Source organism: Mesoplodon mirus, assembly GCF_964341445.2.
Source record: "Mesoplodon mirus genome assembly, chromosome: 2".
Classification (NCBI taxonomy): Eukaryota; Metazoa; Chordata; class Mammalia; order Artiodactyla; family Ziphiidae; genus Mesoplodon; species Mesoplodon mirus.
This window is the reverse complement of record NC_138977.1, coordinates 136,319,061-136,340,434: the sequence shown is the minus strand read 5'-3', so window position 1 is coordinate 136,340,434 and position 21,374 is coordinate 136,319,061. Positions and strand designations below refer to the sequence as shown.

At 35.7% G+C, this 21,374-nt stretch overlaps 1 protein-coding gene across 6 annotated transcripts in view; it reads left to right on the top strand.

Annotated features, from left to right (window-relative positions):
* The window catches only part of LOC309793142 (UPF0462 protein C4orf33), a 60,949-nt gene that overhangs the window by 5,774 nt on the left and 33,801 nt on the right, over positions 1–21,374 (top strand). For 4 of the 6 annotated variants that reach the window (XM_082603459.1, XM_082603460.1, XM_082603455.1 and 1 more), the window contains 5 exons: positions 4,631–4,820; positions 7,231–7,291; positions 9,884–9,935; positions 10,075–10,274; positions 12,119–13,333. In XM_082603459.1, the coding sequence (XP_082459585.1) occupies positions 4,640–4,820; positions 7,231–7,291; positions 9,884–9,935; positions 10,075–10,274; positions 12,119–12,224 (600 nt within the window). In that variant the 5' untranslated portion in view covers positions 4,631–4,639 and the 3' untranslated portion in view covers positions 12,225–13,333. Of the gene's footprint in view, positions 1–4,630; positions 4,821–7,230; positions 7,292–9,883; positions 9,936–10,074; positions 10,275–12,118; positions 13,334–14,936; positions 15,720–21,374 lie in introns of those variants that run through there. The other 2 variants (XM_082603457.1, XM_082603458.1) reach the window with 2 other exon arrangements.

Below are 21,374 nucleotides of genomic sequence, written 5' to 3'. Positions count from 1 at the left end.
TATTCATTCTGACTTTTTAGAAATGTTCAGCATATATAACATAAGGGAGAAAAGAGGTCGTCACTATACTGTTTGAGAGATCCAGCTTAAAATTAGACTTCAAAGCATATCTTTAATAATTTAGTTTTGAATAAATGCATGTCTATCATAGTATAAAATTCAAATATATTAAAAAAAAAACTGATACAGTTGAAAGTAAATCTTGCTTCCTCAGCTTTCTCAGGCAGATAATCCCCTCCAAAGAGGCAACCACTGCTACACTGGTTTCTTGTATATGCTTCTTGAGATAGTATATGCATTCACAAGCATATATGCAAATAGTCTTCCTTTTTATTAAGTAAATGTATACTTTTTGCACCTTGCTTTTTGCATCTAATATATTTTAGTTGTATATATGGAGCTGCCTCACTCTTTTTAACAGCTGTGTGGTATTTCATTGTAAGATATAGCATAATTTATTTACTAGTTCTCTACTGACAGGTATTTAAGTTGCTTACAATATTTTGTTATTCTAAACAATATTTCAGTGGATATCTTTTAACTTATGTCTTTTTGAATATGTACAGGTATAATAACTCCTAGAACTAGAATTGTTGAGTCAGAGGTCATTTACATTTTTTGTTTTGATAGATATTGAGGGATTGCTCTTGACAGAGTCTGTGCCAGTTATGCCCCAACAGCAATATATTGATTGTTTCTCAGCGTCCTCATTATCACAGCATTTTATCAAACTTTCTGATTCTTGACAATCTAAGGGAAAAATACTAATTTATTGTTGTTTAATTTGCATTTCTATCATTATTAATGAGACCGAACATTTTGCATTTTCTTTCTGTGAGCTGGCTATTCATAACTTTACCCATTTTTTTGTTGGGATGGGCTTTTCATTATTGATTTCTAGGAGCCCTTTAAACATTAAAGAACTGAGTTATTTGTCTGAACTATGAGTTGCAGATATTTTTTCCCAAACTGTCTTTGATTTTGTAATCGGGTTTTTTTGGTGGAGGAAGGCAGATTTTTGCTTTTCTTAAAAAATGTTTAGGGCTTCTCTGGTGGCGCAGTGATTAAGAGTCCGCCTGCCGATGCAGGGGACACGGGTTCGTACCCCGGTCCGGGAAGATCCCACATGCCACGGAGCGGCTGGGCCCGTGAGCCATAGCCACTGAGCCTGCGCGTCCGGAGCCTGTGCTCCACAACGAGAGAGGCCACAACAGTGAGAGGCCCGCGTACCGCAAAAAAAAAAAAAAAAAAGTTTATATAGCCAAATGTATCAGTTTTTTTTTTTTAATGTCTTCTGGGTTTGGGATTATATCTTAAAAGTCTTTTTCTGCTCTAAGATCATCTTTTAAAAACAACCTCCTGATTTTTACTTTCTTGATTTTATTTGGTTTGATTTTTATGTTTATATCTTTGATTCATTTAAAGCTTAGTTTGGTGTAGGGATCCAACTTTATTAAATTGGAGTGCAAAATGAACCAACTGCTAATGGATCTGGTCGGTTAGGACATGAGTCCTGGTTGATTAGCTATGTGAGAATCATCCCCAACTCCCCATAGACTTTCTTACACTTTATTTCTCCAGTACCTGCTATGGTGCCCAAAACAAAGTGAGTAGCTAATAAACCTTTGATAAACTAATTTGAGAGGAAATTTCTAGATATGATGTCTTATCTTAGTTATTTGCCATTGTTCTAGTATATAGTGTTGAAAGAGATAGTGATACCACTAACAGTTGATTTCTCCTGCATAAAATCTTAGAATCATGAAATTTTAGATCCAGAGACTAGAACAGTTATTCACTCCACAAATAAATAATAAGTTCCTGTTACTTACAGGCATTCTAGCTAGGGATGCAAAGAAAATAAAACAAGTACAACATGTCATGTAGTGTAAGTGCTGTGAATCAAAACAGCAGTGTATGGGCAATAGAGAATGACAGGGAATGGAATGCTGCATGGATGCCCACTAGCCCAGGTTGTGAAAGACATTAATAAATGAATTGTCTCTACTTCATATGAGCACGTGTGCAAACAATGAAAATTGAAAGGTAGTGGGGGTTAAGCCTCCACAATCCTAAGTGTCCCCAGGGAGCTGAAAATCAATTGTCTCTGCGTCCATGTTATCTTTAGATTAGATCGTAAACTAGTGAGCAGGCCTATAATTTTTAGGTTGATTTTGTTATATTATGCATGCTTAGATTGACGTGAGTGTTCTTTAAGCAAATTAATAAATTTGTTCTGATAAGAAACTAAGGTCATTTTATGCAAAAAGCCAAAATTATATTCTACCCTTGGGCATGTCAGCCATGGCACTCTTCCCTACTAGTGGAAGTCTAGCTGATATTTCTTGCAGTAATTTCCAGGCAATATTCAAAGAAATCTTAGGAGAAAAGGCAGAAAGAACCAGAAAGACTTAGGTTTTCAGTACCTTATACTGCCAACAAGAGTAGCTCTGCTTTTATCATTTATCTCTTCTTATCGTCCAGTTAAGATTACATTTTGAAGCAATTTGAAGCCATACTCTGACCATGACCCATCATGTGTGCATGGAAATGACAGGCCATTTTTAGGAGCACATCACTGCATATGGTTTAATTCCATTTAGACATAGAGACGATGGCCTAAAAGAACTGGGAGTTGAAAATTCCATGGTGGAAACCCACTGATTAGGATAGGGATCCCTTTAATGTGTGCAGCATTTTTTTGTGGATATGCTGGTTGCATGGAGAATTAGTGAATCAACCAAAACTTCCTAGTCACTGAGCTATATTTTCCCAGGATTGTCAAGAATTGTCAAGCCCTAAGTTAGGAGCATAGCATATTGGTGCCAGAATCAGATTTAATCAGCATTTCTAACATCTTGATTTATTCTTATTTCTTCCTATATGCTGCAAGAGGGTACTTACATACCAAAATTTGTAGTAGAGGGTGATATATTTATTTTGAAGAATGTGCCTTGATATTTCAACTAAAGAAAATAAATTTATTTTTGAGGTATTTTATTCCAGGCAAATCAGGACTCAATTCCACATAAGTCAGAATCAGTTTATACAGTCTTATCACTAACTGAGCTTATTTCAGTGATGAAGAATATAAATTGCGGAACACATCCTCTTCTGAAATGCTGTTAGTTGCAAATGGGTTGCAATACAAGAACTATTTTTTAATTTTAGAAGTTATCTATTAAAATTTCTTAGCATATAGTGAAAACTGAGAAAAGCTACATACTTTACAAAAAGGTTTTTGGAGATCTTGGATTCTGTATGTGACACAGAACTTACGTATTTGGATCTCCCAGTGCTGGGCACATAGTAGGTATTCAGTACATATTTGTTGAAATAAATTTATTGAAGTATACTTTTATGAAGCCATCACATTGTATACCTTAAATATATATAATTTTTGTCAGTTATATGTCAATAAACCTGAAAAAAATGTTAAGAAATAAATTTATTCAAAATGTAAAACTTTATTACTTGCAATAAAAATAACATGAAGCAAGGAAATGCATTCAGTGACTTCAGGTAAGCAAAATTAGTCTGGAAATACCATCATTTATAATCAAGTTTATCTTTTGGAAAAGACGTAAGGACCTAGTATAATTTAGGGGAATCCATTATTCCCAAAATAAGGTTTTTATCTGTTTGCAGATTCCTGAAATGTCTTCATCTGGGAAAGCATGGCTGACATTGGTTCAGTTTCTTGATTTATTAGCTATTTGACCTTGGACAAGTCTGTTTCTTTGTTTGTAATGAGGATAATAATAGTTCCTCTACAAGTTTTTGTGAAATTAAATGAGATAATGTTTAGAAAATGTTTGATCCATAGTGTTCAACAAAACATAATTTTATTAATATAATACTATGTCCTTCCATTTAATCCTGAGAGTAACAATTTGAAATGCAAATACTGCTTGCATCAGATGTACTTAGTCTATTTCAAAGATTAAATGATAGCAGATTTTGTTCCCATATTTCAATTGGAGAAAAGGGATTAACCGAGCAAATGGTCATTTAACACTTGAAATATCAAAAATGGAAAAGTCTAAGAAAAACCATACCCTGAGACTAGGGAAGACAATATTAAACTCTGCCTGCCTTCAAATGGTTGAAGCCCCCTACTCTCCCACCCCAAAAAGAAAAGAGTTTTAACCAAAAGAACTGGTGTTAACAGCAATGCTTGCACTCATTTATAGAGACTTTGAAAAATCAAATTGAATTTTACTATAAAGATCTTGATTCCCAGGGGATCCAGTAATTCATCTGCACATTTTACAATAAGACAAAAGATGGCATATAAACTCATAGTGCTTAGTTGTTAAATACATGAACAGTTTGCAGTGGATTTACTTACAGTTCTTAAAAACTATTTTGATACACTCTTTAGTAGGTAACTCGAGGTGGATCTAGACTTAATGTCTTAAAGCTTTTAGGATCCAACTACCTATTTTATAATAGAACTCCATGTCCATGATTTACCATAACACAAATGGCCTTTTGACTCTCAGAACCTTGTTCTTGTCACTCTACTGCCTTCTTGCCTTTGAAATTTGGCTTTGAAATTTTCATTTCTTTCTAAAGGAAACATTTGTAAATTGTTAAAGAGTTTTTTTTTAATATTTTTTCCCATTAGAGTCTTCAAATGGATTTTAAAATTGAACACAGTTGGGATGGTTTTCCAGTGAAGCATGAGCCAGTGTTTGTCAGGCTGAATCCAGGTGATAGAGGAGTGATGATGGAAGTTAGAGCTCCATTTTTCAATGATCCTCCAGCCCCACTAGGAGAACCGGGAAAGCCTTTCAATGAACTGTGGGATTATGAAGGTAAGTAGAAGTACTGTATTTTATTGCAGACATAAATCTTTTTATAATAACCTCTCATAGAACTATTATTTTATCTTGCTGTAAGGAAGTGAGTGCTTCTGAGCAACTGACATGTGCAGTTTCTGATATTTCCTACCAATCTCGCACTCTTGACTTTTTCACGTTACCTATGTGACTTCAACTATAGAACAGTGAAAAATGGCAATTACAAATCCAGATTTTTAAATTGCTGCTATATTTCCTTCCTTTACTTCTGTTACCTATTCTAAGAAGAGTTCAGCATTTATTTTGTTTTTAAGTATCTTCAAATTGCCACTTTAACCTTATAAACCTTCTTTATGGAAGCTTTGGGGTGTTTCACTTATTATGAAAACACCATTAACTTAAACATGAAATGTAGTTTTTATTTTATACTGGCAAGTAATCTCACACATTAAGTGAGGGCTAAAAGACCGGCCATGAAATTCCACTTTCAGGTTTGCTGTATGATCACCTTCTAATGAATCCTAATTAAGCCACCAAACTTATCTTTCTTAAATAATCTTTATGATGCCATTTCCTAGATTACAAATCATTACTGTCCCTAAGATAAGGTTCAAACCCTTCCCATAAGCTTCCAGGGTACTCCTGAATCAAGCTATCAAATTAAACCAAAAGTTCTTGACTTCCAAAAGGCTGGTAGTCTCATTCGTGCATATTCTCACTCATGTACCTTTTCTCATTGAAGTCCCCCTGCTTCTAATGTACATCGTTCAAGGTCTAACTCAGGTTTCATTTCTTCAAAGAAACCTTTGATGACTCTTCTAGTCCATAGTAACATCTACTTTCTCTATGCCATCTATATAGTATGCATTTTGTCAGTGTTAATCTATCATATGTTAAACATATGTTGTCTTTTATTGTTACAGAACTCGTATATACCAGCTTCCTTTTGGTGTACACACTAATGTGAGTTATCTACTGGAGGTACTATAGACACCAAACTCAACAAGTCCTAAACTCAACTCATCCACTTCTCTCATAAACTTGCTTCTTTCACTAATTGCCCAATCTCAGTCAACAGCACTATAATACATCGAATCACCAAATGTAGAAATGTGAGATCTTTCCAAGATATCCTTCTCTCTCACTCTCCATATTTGAATTTATTTGTTAAGTCCTGTCAGTTTCACCTCCTAAATATTTCTCTCATTTATTATCTCTTCTTCATCCTACCATCCTTGCCATAGGTAAAAGACTTTAAAAGGAACAGTAAGACTCTGAGTTGTTGATGGGGCTATATCTATATCTTAGATATTTTATTATTATAAAAATAACACATGGAAAACTAGAAACAACCTAAATGTCTGTCAATAAAGAATTATGTGAATAAATCATAACATTCTATAGAAGAATACTATGCAGTAATTAAAAAGAATTAGGTATCTATATGCTGTACAGTTTGTGTGTGTGTGTGTGTGTGTGAAAAAAGCAAGATGTAATCAGAAAATAATTCCATATTTTTTTTTAATCTATACAGGTAAAATAGATTATGGAAGGACAGAAAAAGTCTGATAGGTTTTAGAGCAAATTGGGAAGAAAAGGACTTTGACTTTTTACTTACATATATGTTTATGTTCTTTTAATAATTTAAAAGAAACTTGTCATTTTTATAATTATACAGTGTTTTAAATAAACATGCTCAGAAAATTTCAGGAAATTATAAAGAAAAATCACTCACCTGTATTCCACCTGTCAGAGATAACCAACCATAACATTCTTGTGCATGTTTTGCAGGCATCGAAGCACAGGCATACGTGCACATTTTTGTTTCATGTGCATTTGGTTATTGCTCTGCAGCCTACTTACCAAATATCATGGATATCTTCCTATATCAAAAAATATTTGACTGTATATTTTATTTTAATGACTGCATTATATTCTATTACATGGAATACACAGATTCCATAATTTATTTAACAGGTCTCCTATATAATACGATATTTATTTATATAACAGGAGATAACAATTTAGACCATTTCTTTTTGAGTAATATTGTACTTTGATGAATAGCATCTTACTTCTTTTTCAGTTGTGTGATTATTTCCTTAGGATAAATTCCTAGAAGAAGATAACTAGCTCAGAGTCTGTGTGATATGTTCATTTCTTTACAACCTCACCAACACTAGGCTTCATTAATATTTTTATTTTATGGCAATCTGATATGGGGAAAAAATGATGATTTATTTTCTATGTATTTTTTTCTTCCAGGCAATGTCTATTTATTTTATTTTCCCCTTTTCCTAGTGGTGATATAGCTTTAATTAAAAATAATGCATTAATTCACTTTATATTCTAAAGGTATAAACAAATTATTTATTGTTGAAGCAAAATTAAGTTTCTCAATATGTCATATCTCTGTTTTCAAAAGTTGTGGAAGCATTTTTCTTGAATGACATAACTGAACAGTATTTAGAAGTTGAACTTTGTCCGTAAGTATAAAATATTTCTTCTAACTCACTACTATATATTTTGAACACATTATTTTCTAATTATAAATCATGGATATAGTAAAAGCTCACTAATTCTAGTTAACTACTCAGAATGCTAATTTGAATTAATCTGAATTATATATAATTCCTTATTTTCAACTAAATGTATAATGTAGAATATATAAGGTTTTGAAAATATTATATTGATACTATTTTCAATTCACTAATGTAGTTGGTTTTCTAATAAATTTGAAGGTTTTTTTGCAAAATGAAAATTCTTATAAAACTCTTTCATTACTTACTCTGTAAATTTGCATTGTTATATATTAGCTATTTAGAAATAAAGGGAGGCATATTCATTATTTACTCTGTAAATTTGCATTGTTATATATTAGCTATTTAGAAATAAAGGGAGGCATATAGGTATAACGAATTGAACTACTTTATGAAAATGTTTCTTTTAGGGGATTCTTTTAATAACTAGATTAAACCTTAATTTTATATATTACATAATTATGTATTCATGTATTCCTTCCTTTATTTATCATTCATTTACTGAGTGTATACTTTGTCACTTTATGTTCAGTGCCAAGGATAAAAACTAAATCACATATGGCTTTTCCTAGACTTATGAAAAATATTAACCTTGGACTCTCTCTGCACAAATTTAACTGGTCCTTAGGAACTCTCTACCTGGTTGGCAGTTTTTTTCCTGTAGAAGTCAAAAAGTAAATTTATACCTACCTGTTATCTAAATTATAAGAAATTTTAAGTTAATATTTAGAAATGAAATATTTCTTTATATTTCCATTACTCATTTAAAATGACATTTAAATACTTCTCAGCATCTGTTATCTAGTAGCCTTTGTCCTTTTGTAGACTGAGCAGAGTCCCGAACAATTGATTTCAATGAGATTTTAGATATCATTTTCTTCTCCCTTATTTTGATTTCTTGCTAATGCTAGTGTGGAAAATATAGCTGTTCACAATTATATATTTCAGAAGAGTAATTATATATCTTTGTTACCCTTCAACTAACATGCCAAAATCTTTTTTTGAAATATATGATTAATTCTCATAAACTGTAATGTGAGGTAAGAAAATTTCACCATACACGTGAGGAAGCTAAGGCAAATAGGTTTATAACTTGTCTAGAAGATAGTCAAGAACTTGGATCTGCTAGAATTCTAAAGTTACATCCTTAGTTTAAATTTTTAGATGATAATATCAGTTTATTTTTATAAAGTGATGACTTAGCATAAGATACATCAGCTAATTAGATTATGTTTTGTTAGGAAATTATTCAATAACCATAATGTATAAAATTAATAAATTCTAAAAGTTTGTTTTTAGATACATTAGGACAGTTAATTATCAAGAATCATGGTTTTGCTTCAGGCAATTAACTCCTGTGACAGTTAACCTCTAGGAAAGCAACTTGAATATGTTTGTTTGAATTTTTAAGAACTTTTATTGTTCTTAGGATATTCTTAAGGTTGCATAATAACAATAAAAAAAAGCAGAGAACTTTTTTTTTTTTTTTTTTTTTTTTTGGTACGCGGGCCTCTCACTGTTGTGGCCTCTCCCGTTGCGGAGCACAGGCTCCGGACGCGCAGGCTCAGCGGCCATAGCTCACGGGCCCAGCCACTCCGCGGCATGTGGGATCCTCCCGGACCGGGGCCCGAACCCGTGTCCTCTGCATCGGCAGGCGGATTCTCAACCACTGCGCCACCAGGGAAGCCCCAGAGAACTTTTAAATGGAAAAGAATACTTGTTTTCTGTTAGACTAGTTTCTTGAAGGAAATCCTTTGTGAAAAGCTCCCAACAGACCATCTGTGTCAGAATGTTTAGATATAGTCTTTTCCAGAGACCGTAAATTTGCTTCATGTAACTATTTGAAATCTTTTGATTCTTACTGACATGGATAATCCCAATTATGCTCTCTTATTAGAATTTTCTTTTGGGAGTATGTTGTGCTTCTCCTTGAAGATGTGACATCAGTGTCAGAACTAATGGTTGAAAGCAGGAAAACACAGCAGGCAGATAGGTCGAGGACTGTTGTGTGAGAAAATAGTTACAAATTAAAGTCTTCAACCTGTTAAGTAGTTTTAGACAATCTATATTTTTATCTTCCATCTTCCTAATGAGCTTCAATACAGTTTTCTTATAGAAATAACCTTTAATATGTTTGTTGGATTTTGACCTGGAAATTGGTGCCAGCTTCCCTTAGGATACTTTCATTTTTGAAATGAGTTTTATTATGAACTCCAGATACCCCACCCCTTTTGCATACTTTGGACCATCTAACCAATTGAAGTATTTCATATAGTTTCCTATTTAAAGAATATAAAAAGGAGTCTGAACATGTGTAGTTTTATGCATTTGACGGCAATTGCCTGGAAAGTGTTAAACCCAAAGAAGCTATTTTTAAGTAACTGAACACGCTGGCTGTCCCTGTAATTATCCAATATTCATATTGCGTCTTTTAATTATTTGGAAATTTAGTTACAAGCATACACATGGCAGATATGAAGGATAGTGAAGAAAATAATGTTTATTTCAAACACTCATGAAGAATTTTAATTTTGACAGCCATGGACAGCATTTGGTGCTTTTACTCTCTGGAAAAAGAAATGTGTGGAAAGTAAGTAAATAAAAATATGAGACAAAATTCTTAAGTGTATAAGATAGATAGATTTTTTAATGTTAATATATACATATTTAAGTGTTATTATATTATAAATATGAATTTACCTTTTGTGTTTCACATGTTGTTTCTGTAGCAAGAACTTGATCTATCATTCAAAGCGTGCAGAGGAGAGACAAAATGGGAAGGTAGAGCTTATCTTCCTTGGAGTTATTTTCCACCAAATGTGACAAAATTCAATTCATTTGCAATTCATGGATCAAAAGATAAAAGAAGCTATGAAGCTCTTTACCCTGTACTTCCACATGAGCTACAGCAAGGACAAAAACCTGATTTGTAAGTAGAAAATAAATGAAAATATGTCCCAACTATAAGAGTTTTTAAAAATTAATTCTTGGTAGAGTAGTAGTAACATTTTTTGGTCAAAGAAGACACGTGTAAAAGCACCAAGTAGAGTTCTATGTTTCCTGATGGTCTTCAGTGAGTATTTGGCAAACTGACTTTGGACAGTCTCTCTCACTGCTGTCAGTAGAGCACTTAGATTGCCATGGCAGTGTGAGAAAAGTCTTGCTTAGTGAGTATTACTACAACTGGCTTAGAAGTGTGGTTGTAAGTTTATTTATGATCCCTTTCAGAACGAAATGGCCAGAGGCATCTTTGTTTCCTGGTGTGAGCAAAGGGTTAATAAATCCTTTCCCCTGCTGCTTGAGAATCTGACATTAAGTCAACTCTCTAGTTCTCTTCTCCTGGTAACCTCATAAGGATAAAAATGTCAGCTATATTTCTAGGCAGCATAGATGGAGACAGCACAGCTTTGGGATTTCCCTTTAACAGTAATGTTCTCTGTGGGGACCCTGGAAGCTATACCTAGGGAGTTACTGCAAGAAATACTGTCTCCTGTTGGACAGCGGGCATACAAGCCAGGAGATTTCCAATGCTTTCCCATTTTGAGTCTGATCTCTTTGCACCTGAAGCTGTCACTTAAGGAGAATGTAGCCCTGGCCAGCCTTATGAATGCTTCATGGACCGCTGCAAACACTACCAGCTCAGGGAGGAAAGCCAGCCATTGTCCTGGGGCGAGCTGAGATTCCTGCGCTATAGTGCGTACTCAAGTGACCAACATAGTCTGTGAGTCTGCGTGTTTAGAAAAGCCTAACAGAGACATCGTAGTGGGCTTTGCACTCTGGTACACAGATTTCGCTGCCTTTTCACCCTTGGAAAGTGCTGCACTGTTCTTCTCCCTTGACCTTCCTGTCATGCTCTTACTCCGCTGTACTTGACTTTTTATCTCTTCTAGCTTATTACTTTTTTCTGCCAGATGCATTTTTCCCTTTTCCCCTTGCTTTTCTTGGAAAAGCCTCTTTCTCCCTTTCTTTCTCTTATCCTTAACTGCTTAATCTGGATTGACTAAAACTGGCTCAGCCTGGTCAGATGGGCAGAGTAGGACAGGAATCTAGATGTAACTCACCCAGGGCTCTCATATCAAGATGGTATGTTTCTCTGGCTCTTCACAAGCTAATGTATTCCTGTATTCAGGCTTCCTATGTATAGGTTATCAGAGGCTTACTCTAGGTAAAAGTATGATTATGCCATTGGCTAGGGCAGAGTGATTTCCTACAGAGCTGGGTTCCATTGCAGCACGTTAGCTAACCTTTCTCTCCTCATTAAACCACAATAGAAAGCTTCCTAAATGGTTAAATGGTTTTCCTAGAAAGAAAACAACTAGAATTAACCCTCTTTTACATAAACCTGCCTTGCTTTGGCAAAGGAGTCTGTTCTTTAATCTGTTGAGCTGAAACTTTTAAAAAAACAGTTATTTACATAACTGATATAAATCATCAAAGTTTGAATATGAAAACATCTGTAAGAGTATAATATTATTTGTTTAAGGCTAGATGGAATGAGTCAAGTTTTCAGGGTTGGTTTTTATTTCTCCCTTCAGCTGTGAGGGAGCTATCTGCAGAACTGAAAAGAGAGTGCTTTGAGATATGGGTGAATATTTTCGGAGTTGAATGATTGCTAGAGTGAGAAAATTGTACATGTAGAATACATCTTACCTTTGATATTCTTAAAATAGAATGTCCTATAACAGATATAACAAAATAAATAGCCCTTCAGGACAGCTTTTTCACAAATGCATAATTCATTTCAATTCCAACCATCTTTTTCTTTGCATTTAGCCATCGTCTGGAATACTTCAAGCCTTTCGATTTTAACACACTGCTCGGAGAAGAGTGGAAACAACCAGAGTCAGACCTGTGGCTAACAGAGAAACCTGATGTGTAGGAGTATAGTAGATGACCATATCAATCACTTCTTCTCTATACCTTTTAAGGTAAACTAATAATAAGTATAATCTCTTTCAAGATACCATGAACATATTTCAATGATAAATATTTCATAGAGGTCAGTGAAAGTATATAGTATCTCTGTGGCAAATTGTGTATGAATTAACAAGAAAGTAGAAAGTTCATGTATGATTTTATCTATAAAGTGAAAATGTTTCTTGGAGTCACTTAGTCCAGGAGCCATCATGCCAAGGGTTTCTACCATCTGCCTTGCAGCGCCATCACCCCACATATCGCGGACTCTGTCAACCAAAATCAATATTTCTCTTCCCACTCCCGTAAACCTCAGCCAGCTTATGACTGAACATCTTATTTGCACATTTTTGAACTCCATAGTAATGTATAATAATTCTTTACTCAGACTCCTCTGTCCATTTTTGAAATGAATAGAAAACAATGACATATTTCAGTTGAACAGGAGGTGCACATCTCTTAAGGCATTATTAAAATACATATGCTATTTAATTAGCTGTATTTCCTGTCTTATGACTACTTTTCTTCTGTAGAAGAAAGTGGAATGAAGTAGTCTTGAATTCGGGCAACAGATTCTGCTTTCATTTACAAATAAATGACATTTTCTTAATGCTGTTAAACAAGATGTCAAAAAGTCTTCATTTTATTTTATAAACATCAAACACTCCTGGCCCATAATTTTCAAATTTTATATTATAATTCATAGCTTGAAGCCATCTAGTAGATTATCTATGAACTTCTCCACCAAACCTGGTCCTTTACCACCATTCTTAACTCAGAGATTAGCAGTCTTACAGAAGAAGAACCTTTATTACTTGTACAGATACCTAGTTGCCTACCCAGCGATATACTTTTTCCTCTTCTTCTTTGCTAACTCTTTTATATAACTTGAATTTTTAGGGGATTTTCTCAAAAACTACATTTACTCATACTCCTTTGCAGGTAAAAATGGCACTGTAAAACAGTTTAGGTCAACGAGATTTAAGTATACAGTGTTAGATGGGCCTTCAAGAAAAGATGCCTCACAGATGAAGGACTCTGCTGCCATGTACCTTTTGTCCTTTGCCTTCCCTCTCCCTTTTTCCTGAATTACAGAATTGATACCCTAGGTAACATGCTTGCTCCATTGTGTTAATGAGGAGACAGCCCAAGAATAGCTCACTAGCAAGATAAAGGAGCCTGGGTTCCAAACAGCACAATAGAGTAACATGTCATATCTGGACTGCTACCTACAGATTTCTTTATAAAGAGAAAATATAAACTGTCTAATTTGTTTCCACAAATCGATCTATAGATTAAATGCAATCCCATTTTAGAAAACCCAGAAGGCTTTTTTTTTTTTTGGTAGAAATTGACATGTTGATTCAGATTTTATATGGAAATGCAAAGGACCTGAAATAGCCAAAACAATTTTGAAAAAGTACAAAGTTGGAGGACTTGTACTACCTGACTTTAAGACTTATTGAGCTTCAATAATGAAGAAAATATGACCTTGCATAGATTTAGACAAATATATCAATGGAACAGAATAGAGAAACCAGAAAAAGAACTACATATAGTCAATTGATTTTTGACAAAGGGAAAGGGTAGTCTTTTCAACAAATTGTGCTGGAATAACTGGAAAAACATGAAAAGAAATTAACTTACCTAACAACCTACAGGAAAATTAACCTAAATGTGACTGATGAAATGAAAAAAGTTCTAGAAAAACTCTTCACATTCAAGGATAGACAAAGATTTTTTTCAAACAGGACATAAAAATCACTAAAAAAGAAAAAAAAAAGAGAAATTGAACTTCATCAAAATTTAAAATTTCTGTTTGTCAAAAGCTTCCATTTAAGAAAGCAAAGAGGCAGTCCAGCAATTCCACCCCTGGGTATCTATATCTGAAAAAAAATGAAAACACTAATTCAAAAATGTACATGCACCCCAGTGTTCATAGCAGCATTATTTACAGTTGCCAAGATATGGAAGCAGCCTAAGTGTCCATCAACAGATGAATGGATAGAAGATGTGGTACATATATACAGTTGAATACTACTCAGGCTTAAAAAAGAAGGAAATTTTGCCATTTGCAATGACATGAATGGACTTGGAGGGCATTATGCCTAGTGAAAAAAGTCAGAGAAAGACAAATACTGTATGATATCACTTATACGTGGAATCTAAAAAATAAAACAAACTAGTGAATACACTGTAAGTCCCCTATATATGAACGAGTTCTGTTCCGAGAGTGTGTTCATAAGTCCAATTTGTTCATAAATCCAACTAAATTAGCTTAGGTACCCAACTAACACAATTGGCTATATAGTACTGTACTGTAATAGGTTTATAATATTTTTCACACAAATAATACATAACAAACAAAAAGAAAACATTTTTAGTCTTACAGTACAGTACCTTGAAAAGTACAGTAGTACAGTACAACAGGTGGCATACAGGGGCTGGCATCGAGTGAACAGGCAAGAAGAGTTACTGACTGGAGGAGGGAGAGGAGGTGGGAGATGGCAGAGCTGAAGAATCATCAGCAATAGGGGACGGAGGGCAACCTGCAATTTCACTCATGCCTAACATTGATGGCACAGGTTCTGGTTCCTTGCTGGATTCAATTCTATCTACCCTCTTGAAAAAATGGTCCAGTGATGTCTGGGTAGTAGCTCTTTTTTCCTCACCATAGATGACATGGTAGCACTGGACTGCATTCTGAATGGCTGCTGCAACCTTCGTGTACCGTTCTACATTCGGTTCCTGTGCCTCAAAAAATAACAGTGCCTCCTCAAATAAAGAAAATCCCCTTGCCATTTCCTGCGTCGTGAAACTCTTCGGTTCTTCAGTTACTTCTTCCTCTGTCTGTCTTCGTCCTTCCTCTGGGCACGTTTGCATCTTTGAAAGTTTGCAACTTGAAGATTGGTATGTAAGTGACTTACTGTATAACAAAAAATGAACAGACTCACAGATACAGAGAACAAACTAGTGGTTACCAGTGGGGAGAGGAAAGGGGGAGGATCAAGTTAGGGGTAGGAGATTAAGAGGTACAAACTACTATGTATTAAATAAATAAGCTAAAAGGATATATTATGCAACACAGGGAATATAGCCAATATTTTATAACAATAAATGGAATATAACCTTAAAAATTGTGAATTACTGTGTTGTACACCTGAAATTTATGTAATATTGTACATCAACTATACCTCAACTTAAAAAAAAGAATTAGAAAAAAAAATAGTGAAGAGGCAAGCCACAGATTGGGATAAAATATTTAAAATAGATATATCTGATAAAGGGCTCTTCCCAGAATATGTAAAGGAAACCTACAAATCAGTAATGAAAGAACAAGCCAATTAAAGAGCAAAAGACTTGAACAGACACTTCACAGAGGAAAATATGTAAAAGGGCAATAAGTTGAAAATATAGCAAAGTTCTCAACTTCCCTTATCACCAAGGAAATGCAAATTAAAACCACAGCAAGATACCACTAAATAACCAAAATTAAAAATTCACACGATGGCTAAAATTGGAAATGACTGACAATACCAAGCGTTAATGAGAATATGGAGTACCTGCATCACAGGTTCAGATATAAATGATAACTTTATAATATGGGGGCAAAGTAAAGCACAAATATCCTAGATACAATCAAAACCATAGAAAAGATTGAATTTGGACGTTGCACTTTGTGAGCTATCTGAAACCTAATATGTATCTTCTTTTTATCTGTTTAGATACTTTGAAAACATCTCTTGACTTTCTTTTCTCTAGATAAGAAATATTTTCTTTCTTCCAATACCAAGCAAGCAAAAACACATTATGTAAACATTTTCTTTTGAAAGGAACATGCAGTTCAGGGAAAATTTATCCATTAGTAAGATACAAACAATGCACCCTATAGAAACTTAGTATTTGAGAGTGGGTGTTTGTAATAGCTGTTTCAAATTTGTTTTTCCACTTTAGGACCATGAAAGAATATCATTTCTTTGTTTAAGATATGCATAAATGCATTTCCTTGCTGGGTTGTGAATTGTTCACTATAGTTATCAGGCAGATCCTCTCTTCTCACCACGTAAATAGATTACACTGTGCCTGTATTTATTCAGGTGCTTTCTCATGTGTTTTCTCACCTCCAGTAAACTGTAAGTCACAGTTCAGAGGGAAATATACTTTTTATTTTTAGCCCCCAAATACTTCTTTTTCAACCTTAAAAAATTTTTTGCCACAGAAAAAATAAGTTTATCTCTTCCTTTTCTTCCTTCTTTTTAAAATGTTAGGCTTTGAGGGCAGAAGATAGTGAATATATTGATAACTAATTAATCTGATATTTAAAAAGAGAGAGGATGCAAGTGGTGGAGCAATTACAGTAAGCCCTCAACACTTGTGCTCATGCCTCAAAGCCCAAGGCTCATCTCCTCGTGCCCTTTTAAGTTTCCATAGGAGTTTAACATTACTGTATTTTGGCACTCAACCCCACTGTGCATTAGGAAGCTCTCCTGACCCACCTCCCATCCTCTCAGCCTAACATTTTACTTCAGCAGCCAGCTGGACTCAGAACTGAAGCATCCTGTCTCATGGCTTGTCTGCTGCCTCAGCTTGTGCTGGCTAAAAGTATATTTAGCCAGTCTCACGCATAAACTACCTTGGATGTGAGAGGGAGCTAACATCTCATGGGACAACTCTCTCTCTCTTTTTTTTAAATTTTTATTGGCATATAGTTACTTTACAATGTTGCGTTAGTTTCTACTGTCCAGTAAAGTGAATCAGCTGGACGTATCCATATATCCCCTCTTTTTTGGATTTCCTTCCCATTTAGGTCACCACAGAGCATCGAGTAGAGTTCCCTGTGCTCTACAGTAAGTTCTCATTATTTACCAATTTTATACATGGTATCAATAGTGTATATATGTGAATCCCAATCTCCCAATTCATCCCACCCCACCCTCCCATTCCCCCTTGGTATCCATACGTTTGTTCTCTACATCTGTGTCTCTATTTCTGCTTTGTAAATAAGATCGGCCAAACCAATTTTTTCAGATTCCAAATATATGCGTTAATATACAAGATTTGTTTTTCCAAGAAGGATGGGAGTAGGTGGATAAATACTCCTCTCTTTCATCCCTCGGGTTGACAATTCGGAGGTCGATTCCACACAGCTCCGTAGAAGACACCTAAAAGGATCACACTCCAGTTGCTCACAGCAGTGGCCAAATCAAAACACAACTTACATTGCCTTTCCCTCATTTTCCGTTTTACTCTTCCTAGTTCTTTACTGCTGTTTGGAATTACTTTACCAAAATCAACCTATATGCAAGCCCTTGTCCCATGTCCGCTTCACAGGGAACCCAGGCTAAGTCAGTTGTTACCTGAAGTGGCCCTCAAAAGTAGCCCGTCAGGATGGGAATCAGGAACTGTATCACTCATGGGGCATTCAGTGATAGGGACTCCATTGGTGGTGGTGATGACCCTGGTGTAACATCAATTACTAAGACTTTCACCAGTGGTAGTCTGGCTTGAGGACCAGGTGTAGGTCAAACATCAGTTTGATAGACAGCACTTGGCATAGAAGCAGTGGAAATAATAGGGACTGTGGAGTTAACTGCTTTTTTTTTTTTAAACAATTCGGACGTTGAAATAATTTCATTTGCTGTTTCTCCACTAATAAAAAGTAACAATTTGGAGGGGATTCTGAGAAGATGGTGGAGTGGGAAGCACCAGGAATGTGTCTACCACCTAGATAACAATTGCACCAGCAGAACTGTCTGATATAATTGCTTTGGAACTCTGGAGTCTGTTGAAGGTGGAGTTGACTGCTTTCTGATAAAGGCTTTGGAAACCTTGAAAAATGAAAATAGCCAACTACAAACTAAAGGCACTTTGTGAGCATCAGAAAAATGCAAATCAACATTTGAATTAGCCAAATTTCTAGCAGCTGGAAGGCAGAAAGTGTGGAAAGTCGAGTTCAGGATTTACTGGTAAGGGTAGCTATACTGCAAAGGAGACTGAATGCTCGGCTTTGACTCCTGTTTTGAAATTAGGGGCCTCATAAGGAAAGAGTGGGACCCTGAGACCTAGAATGAGGACATTTGTATGGATGAGCCTGTTCTGGCATACCTTGAACCCCACATTTTCCTTCACCCTCCGGGCTGGCAGAAGCAGCTCCTTTACCCTCGTTAGAGGCAATCATCTTCAACTTGCCTAGACATTCCCCCCAAAACCTCACCTACGGCAGATCCTCAGAAATAGTACTTGCCAAAACATGCCATTTCCTTACCAGACTGAAAATGAGGGTCAGATTGCAGCACAGCTCAAGGGGCAACGGCAGTAATAAGTACATGCCATGGGAAGAAGTACTGTGTTCACTGAAAGGTTATAGGACCTGGAACCAGGGAAGCACATGTTGGAGTGGATCTAGTTATTCTACTAGAGAAGGCAGTATATATGGCTGGAAAGGGGAAAAATTTATTGACACGGGATGTTAAACTTGGGGCTTAACATCTTGACAAGGCTAGTTCGGGGAAAATAAAAGATAAGTCTAGAGCATCTTCTAGTGCCAGAAAGTAAAGAAGCACTAAAAAGGAAAATAAATAACTAAATCAGTGGGCACTACCAATTTTCTGATCACTTCTTGTCCTAATTTTTCTCTATAAGAAAGAAATTTATAAAATTGACTATTATAACCATTTATTATCACCAACAATTATTTTTCATGTAAGGAATAGTGAAAATATTACCACTAGAGCTAGGATGACCCATGTATGAAGAATATAAGAAACTAGAGGTTATAAATTATGAAAAGTGAGGAGTCTCTGTACAAATTTCACCTTATAATTTCATGATAAATAATACTTAAAATATTATTTTCCATACAGTGTGATCCATAGTTAAATTTTATGCCTGATGTGTATAAATCTAATATGTAATTTAAAGGAGAAATAGTAGAAAATATTGTCAAATGATATACACTTGACCATTTGTATGAATTACAGTAATATGTAATAACATAATTGGCTATTGAGAGAGCTTTAGTGTTTTTCTGTTAATTTTTTACTTTATACTAAAAAACTCACAGAGAATGCATAGTTTAGTAGAAACTAATTTTCTTCTGACAACCTATCACCTGAAATATCCATTAAGTAGTAGATCTGATTCAATAGTACACTGAAAACCCATGTTTCTAATAATGCCCTACGGCTCTGTAGTGCCTGGAGTACATCTTTTGAAGAGATAGCTTTGCAGACATAGAAAACCAAACTATAAATGGAAGCATTCGAAGCAGTAGAAAATGTGCTAAATACAAATGTATGTTTTTGAATGAGCTTTGAAAAAATAGCCTGAAGAAAAAAGATAATACGGGCTTCCTTGGTGGTGCAGTGGTTGGGAGTCTGCCTGCCGATGCAGGGGACACGGGTTCGTGCCCCGGTCTAGGAGGATCCCACATGCCGCGGGGCGGCTGGGCCCGTGGGCCATGGCCGCTGGGCCTGCGCGTCCGGAGCCTGTGCTCTGCAGCGGGAGAGGCCACAACGGTGAGAGACCCGCGTACCGCAAAACAAAAAAAAAGATAATACCACAAGTAGTAAGCTTTGGTGTATACTGTAGAAACACCTAACTGCCTGATTTTGTACAAGTCTTTTCATTAAAATTTCTAATACTTATTATTTTCCAGTGACCATGTATTTTAATTTTGACAGCAGCCTCAGAGTCATCTATCTTGAGGTCTAAGAAGGAGGAGATTTATGTATACGTATAGCTGATTCACTTCGTTGTACAGCAGAAACTAGCACAACATTGTAAAACAACTGTACCCCAATAAAAATAATAATAATAAAGTTAAGGAAACTGAGAGCTTCAGAGATGAAACGTATTGCCCAAGATCATACAGCTAAGGAGCAGTAGATTTGAACCCAGGAAGTTTGGTTCTGGAGACCGGGCATTTGTCAACTTTACTACAGCCTCTGTGAGTCTTAACTACTCGTCTGTAATATAAAGCTACAGAGCTAAGTTCTTTTCCTCCCTGATTCTATAAATAAAAATAACATAGAAGAAAAAAGAGGTTGATAAGCCCTTCGCTTTTTTTAGGTACACTCGCAGAGAAGATGGATATTCAAGCTACTCGTTTTTAATAATCCACTTACTAAGAGAAACACATTCCCCCCCCCCCAGGCTCCTCTAGGGTACAATTATGGCAGCAGTGCAATGTCACACCTGCAAATTGTCACTGCAGCAGGTATACTTTGGTAGTAGACTAGTGGCTAATCTGAATGCAGATCTCTTAGGATTTATCCTGAGTAGGGAATGAGTCACAGTGAAGTAGTATATCAGAGAGGAAGAAACCCAGGCTGCCTCTATACTAAACGCTTTTACTAACTTGGATTTTGTCAAAGATCCAAAGACAACCTTCAGAAGATATGAAAACTTTAGCAACCAAACCACACCCTTGAGTAACATGCAATAGCTATATAGCCTTTTGTCTTTTCAAATTATTTATTTATTTATTTTTGGCTGCGTTGGGTCTTTGTTGCTTGTGTGGGCTTTCTCTAGTTGTGGCAAGTAGGGGCTGCTCTTCGTTGTGGTGTGCAGGCTTCTCATTGCAGTGGCTTCTCTTGTTGAGAAGCACGGGCTTCTAAGCGCACAGGCTCTAGGCGCGCGGGCTTCAGTAGCTGTGGCTCGCAGGCTCTAGAGCTCAGGCTTCGTAGTCGTGGCGCACAGGCTTAGTTGCTCCGTGGCATGTGGGATCTTCCTGGACCAGAGCTTGAACCTGTGTGCCCTGCATTGGCAGGCGGATTCTTAACCACTGCACTGCCAGGGAAGCCCTATAATACCCTTTTATCTTCATGTATCAGAAACTGAAGAATTTAGCAGTAATTTATTCTAAATGATCTTATAGTCTACTTGTGCTGAAAACCTAAAAGTTGTGAGTATCTGCTTTCCTGTCCTTAGTATTTTGCTGTTTGCAACAGTGACAATGCATCTGTTTTCCTTTCTGAGAAGATGATCATCTGTCAACAATAATGCAGTAAATTAATTTATATAAGTGACTTTTCAAATTGCAGGTTGCAAACCCTTAGGGAGTAGATTATGGAATCTATATAGTGGATTGTAATCCATAAATAATTAAATAGTG